Source organism: Terrapene carolina, unplaced genomic scaffold, assembly GCF_002925995.2.
Source record: "Terrapene carolina triunguis isolate 2854851 unplaced genomic scaffold, T_m_triunguis-2.0 Scaffold996, whole genome shotgun sequence".
In the NCBI taxonomy this organism is placed as follows: Eukaryota; Metazoa; Chordata; order Testudines; family Emydidae; genus Terrapene; species Terrapene triunguis.
The window spans coordinates 1-5,706 of record NW_020665347.1 but is presented as its reverse complement, the minus strand read 5'-3'; the positions used below and the strand labels follow the sequence as shown (position 1 = coordinate 5,706).

The 5,706-nt window shown below is 45.6% G+C and overlaps 1 protein-coding gene across 1 annotated transcript; it reads right to left on the bottom strand.

Annotated features, from left to right (window-relative positions):
• Positions 1-1,934: 1,934 nt before the first annotated feature.
• Positions 1,935-2,873, bottom strand: LOC112120691 (olfactory receptor 5G3-like). The gene has a single exon (XM_024219823.1). The coding sequence runs from the start codon at positions 2,871-2,873 to the stop codon at positions 1,935-1,937; it is 939 nt and encodes a 312-aa protein (XP_024075591.1).
• Positions 2,874-5,706: the final 2,833 nt, after the last annotated feature.

Sequence of the window (5,706 nt, the reverse complement as noted above, 5' to 3'; positions counted from 1 at the left end):
AGGAGAGACTTGTTTAGAAAGATGGGGAGAACCTGGATTGATGTCTGGTCCCTCTCAGTCCCAAGAGCGAACCGAACCTTAAAACAAAGAGCACACACAAAAGCCTTTCCCCCCCCAAGATTTGAAAGTATCTTGTCTCCTTATTGGTCCTTGGGTCAGGTGTCAGCCAGGTTACCCGAGCTTCTTAACCCTTTACAGGTAAAAGGATTTGGAGTCTCTGTACACAGAGAGCTGTTACCCTTCCCTTCATAGTTATGACACCTCCCAAAAGCCAAAGCAAGTCAGAAATTACAGCAGACCCTGGACAACCTGGGCCCAGAACAGAACTCCCGTCCACCCTTCCCCATCTTCTTCTTACGTTACACTCAGGCTTGGCCAGCCTCAGGTAAAGCATGTGTGAGTATGAAATTGGGTTAGGGCTTGGGGCACTAATGCTTTCTTCCTTCCTCTAAGTAACGTGGGAAGCACCCATCACTCTCCGCTGTTATTTTATTATTTTATTAATAAAGCTTTAAAACTTAGACACTTGGTGTGTTTCGTCATCTCCTCCCCAAACGATCCTGTGGCCTCAGCCTGATCACCTAACGCCTCAGGCAAATTGGTAAGAAAAATCTCACCCTCATACACACAGCTCTGACAATGCCCCTTCATCAGGACACACAAGCCCCCCTGCTAGCCCAATCCTGGGCTCCCCACACATAGTGCTCTGCTAATGTCCCTACCTCCTGACCTGCAGCCCCACTGCTATGCCAGTCCTGGGCTCCCTTCCCTGCCCCCTTAGCTCTTCTGATGCCCCTCAGTCCTAAACAGCCCAAATAATTCCTTTCTCTTCCACATGGTTTTGTCCCTAATTTGTACAATCAACTCCACTTCTGTGGCACACATGAACTTCAGGGCCTACATTTTCAAACCTTCTCTCATTTTGGGCACCTCCATTTTTGTGTCCAGCTTAAGATACTGAAGGCCTTCTTTCCCAGAAGCATTGAAACCACTCAGTTCCCATTGTTTCGAAACTACATCATAGGTATGGAACAGCTTCCGTATGAGGAGAGATTAATTAGATTGGGACTTTTCAGCTTGGAAAAGAGACAACTAAGGGTGATATGATAGAGGTTTATAAAATCATGACTGGTGTGGAGAAAGTAAATAAGGAAGTTTAATTTACTCCTCATAATACAAGAACTAGGGGTCACCAAAAGAAATTACTAGGCAGCAGGTTTAAAACAAACAAAAGGAAGTATTTCTTCACACAAAGCACAGTCAACCTGTGGAACTCTTTGCCAGAGGATATTGTGAAGGCCAAGACAATAACAGGGTTCAAAAAAGAACAAGATAAATTCTTGGAGGCTAGATCCATCAATGGCTATTAGCCAGGATGGGCAGGGATGGTGTCCCTAGACTCTGTTTGCCAGAAGCTGGGAATAGACGACAGGGGATGGATCACTTGATGATTACCTGTTCTGTTCATTCCCTCTGGGGCACCTGACATTGGCCACTGTTGGAAGTAGGATACTGGGCTAGATGGACCTTTGGTCTGACCCAGTATGTCCATTCTTAGGTTCTTATGGAGCGCACAGCACCTCTGAAAATCAGACCTTCAGTGTCTGGAGTTGGGCATCTAAAAAATGGAGGCGTATAAAATTAAAGGCCTCTTTTGAAAATGTGGGCCTGAAAGATCTGGGTTCCCTGCTCCAGGATGAGCAGTGCACATTTTACCCACTGTGTCGCATTGATGTGCCAGATTCTTGGCTGAGGTAAATCGGCATAGCCCCATTGAAGCCAAGAGAGTTACAGTGATTCATACCAACTGGCCCATCAATGGTTACTTCCTTATACAGTGGATATGTTAGAACAAAGAAACTCCCTGAAATTAATGGAGGCACCAGCAGCCCTATGGAGCACGTGCCACTTATTCTTTATTGATTCTCCACAAATCACATCAAATGAGGACATATTTTCCTCCTAATCACTCTCCTCAGGGCATCCTTCACTTCTGCATTCCTCAGGCTGTAGATAAGTGGGTTCAGCATGGGGATCACCACTGTATAGAACACAGACACCACCATGTCCTGGTCGAGGGCATAGCTGGAACTGGGCCGTAAATACATAAAGCTAAGAGTTCCATATAACATAGTGACTACAGTCAGGTGGGAGGTACAGGTAGAGAAGGCTTTTCTCCTCCCCTTGGCAGAACGGATCTGCAGGATGGCAGCCAGGATGTACAGGTAGGAGACAAGGATGATCAGGAGAGAAATGGTTGCTTCCACGCTTCCCAAGATGAAGAGCAGCATCTCGTTGATGGTGGTATCGGAGCAGGAGAGTGCTAAGAGTGGGGGGATGTCACAGAAAAAATGACTGATGATGTTGGAACTGCAAAAGGACAAGCTAAAAGTAAAACACGTGTGTATCATAGAACTTACAGCGCTGCAAGCATATGAGCCAGCCACCAGCTGGGCACAGACTCTGGGGGACATGACAGCTGTATAGAGTAGTGGGTTACACACAGCTACATACCGGTCATATGCCATTGCCGACAGAAGCAAGAGATCAGCAGTTGCAAAGATAACAAAAAAATACATTTGTGCAGCACAGCTGATGTAGGAGATGGCTTTGCTGTCTGCTAAGAAGTTCACCAACATCTTGGGTATGACAGCTGAGCTGTTACAGGCATCTACCAGGGACAAGTGGCTGAGGAAAAAATACATGGGCGTGTGAAGCTGGGAATCCATCCTGATTAATGCAATCATCCCAAGATTCCCCATGAGGGTGATAAGGTAGATTGTGAGGAACAACACAAAGAAGGTGACCTGCAGCTCTGGACAATCTGAGAATCCCAAGAGAATGAACTCAGCCATTGTGGTATAATTGGCCATGCTCTGGTATTCATCCTATGATATCTGTGGAGAGACATGCAGCAGAAGATCATTTGCAAATAGAGTCCTTCCCTAAAACTGACCTTGACTTCAGGAGCAAATGCACCAAGTACAGTCAGAAGAAAGTTGATTTGTCCCAGCAGCAGGGCCATCTTTAGACATGGGCAACATACTCAGCTGCGTAGGGCACCTGAAAATTTGGGGCACCACTGGGTCTTAGTGTCTACCCCCCATTTTTCCTATCCCTGTTCTGACCCTTCCAGCGGGCTCCCACAGCTCTCTGCTGTAGCCTGGTGACTCTTCCTCAGGAGGGGATCTAGTAGTTAAAAGTGAAAAAGTCTCCAGCCTGCCAGACCTATTAGCACAACACTGAAACTGTTAAAGAGCCATTCAAGGGGTAATGAAGCCATTTAACAGGCATTTGCGAAACCCCAGGTATATACTGTCAGTTTCTGAATTTACTGACAAAAACAGTTGTGCATTACTGTAATATTTACTCAGCACATGTTAGTCTACAGGACCTTAGTTTAAAAATTGCTTTAAAAATATTTCATTAGTGTGTTGGTGAAGATTATAAAATCACATCTCTAAAAAATCCTTGCATAGATTTTTAGATGCACAATCATCTTTAGCCTTAAATGCTTAGAACTTCAGACATAGAGTTTTTTAAATAAATCCTTCAAAAGACCACCCTTATCTAAAATACACATTTTAATTACTATAGTAAAAAAAAACTTGCTTCCAAAGTCTTCCTGTCCTTTCTGTCCATCCCTTTCTCCCTTCACTCCCTCGCCCACCCACTGAAGAGAGCCCTAAAAGAGACAACACCCCTTTCCTTCCAGATAGCTGGACAAAGAGTTTCCCTTTCTTTACTTCTGACAATCTGATGAACTAGTTTTAAGAGATGCCTCCAGCAAAATCAGTACCTTAGTAAGATATAAAATCCTTTGTTATGCCTAAAATCTTTGGAAACATATTTTTTAAAGTTGGTGAAATTTCATAAACGTGTCTATTGTTATGGAGATCACACAAAGTAAATTAGTGTTCCCTTTTTCTAAAAGCAATGAACATTGTTATGAAAACATTAAACCTCTGTGACTGATTAATTTAAAATAATGTCTTTGTTTCAGTGAGTTAAATATGTAGTAATCTGGAATGATTACTTTATGAAGGCTTACGAGTACATTTAAAATATAAAATCCGCTTAGAAATAATGATTAAGAAACTGTAAAGCAGAGAAGAGCTGCATCATGTATTCCATAATATTTAATGTTGGATTCAGCAAGACAGCTGACTCGCCCTTACTACAAAGGTTTTGCAAATAAATGTCTGACAAACTTCAGGGCATATCAAAAAACCTGTGACTGACATTTTTTATTCCCAAGTTTAGTGCTTTTAATTAGGTACCTTCTGCATGTCCATTCTGCATGAGGGAGAGGGTACGGGGGTCTCTGCGGGGAACTGTTACTCTGCCACCATGAGGCGGGCTGGGCATCTTGTTATCCTTTGCTGCCTCATCCCTCCCCCCCTGCCCCCGCTCCACTGGGCTGCGAGCTCGGGCTGCCATAGGGCATAGGGGCACCAGTTTAATAATACTGCGTAGGGCCCCATAAATCCTAAGGACGGCCCTGCCCAGCAGAAATGTGTCTGATACTAGCCCTGCAGTGCAAACTGAGAATCAGTAGCCACTGGAAGTAGAGCCCTGCATGGGACTACTTTTAATCCCGCTCTATCCCGTCCTGCTATTATGGCAGCAGGTCCTGTGGGACCCACGGGATCCCAGTTCCGCTTCAGGGCTCTACACTAGTTCCGCGCAGGGCTCTATCTGGAAGGCAACACAGGCCTGGAGGATACCAGATCCTTTGTGTAGGGCCTGATTCTGCAAGGTGCTGGTAGGTGTTGAAATCAGTGGAAAGGTTCCCAATCGGAGATAGATCAAGTCCAGTGTTCTTCCTGATGCGTACTGAGCACCATCACCTCCCAGTAAATTTAATGGAAGACGAGGGTGCTGATCTCCATGCAGAATAAGACCCTTTCATTCATCCACAGTCTAATATATTTTGCCATCAGGAGATTTCGCCTGACATTCAACCTAAATTCTCCTTTTCTCCATTACATCCCAGGACTCCCGCTTAGAACCTTTGTGGTACTTACACCCAGAGGTGGCTCTATGTTTTTTGCCGCCCCAAGCATGGCTGTCAGGCGGCTTTCGGCGGCACACTTGCAGGCGGTCCGCTGGTCACGCAGATTCGACGGCACGCCTGCGGGAGATCCGCTGGTGCCGCGCCTTCAGTGTCCCTGCCGCCGAATTGCCGCCGAAGCTGCGGGACCGGCGGACCTCCTGCAGGCATGCCGCCGAACGCAGCCAGACTGCTGACCTCACAGTGACCGGCAGGCCGCACCCCGCAGCTTGCTGCACTGGTGCCTGGAGCCGTCCCTGCTTACAGCATTCCTTCTGGGCCAGCTTTTCAAAAGAGCACAGCACCCAGCAACCCCTATTTAGGCACCTAAAGGAAGTAGTTCTTTATTTTCCAAGATTCCTTTCATTTACTCATTTCCCCATTCCATCTCGAAAAGCTTTCATGTTGTCCGGCCCAACTGATTATTTATAAACCTCAGTGCTGCCTGTTGCTTTTATTTCTGTTCCCCAAACCATTTTTCGTGAATTGTTGTCCACTTAATATGTCCTACATAGTGTTTTTAGGGATAGACGCTAGACTTCAGGGACAGTATTCCCCAGGATTGCTTTTCTTTCCTTCATCAATATCTGCATCACGTTTGCTTTTCTCTTGTCTTTTTGTTCTGTGTTTGTACAGTACCTAGCACAGTGGAG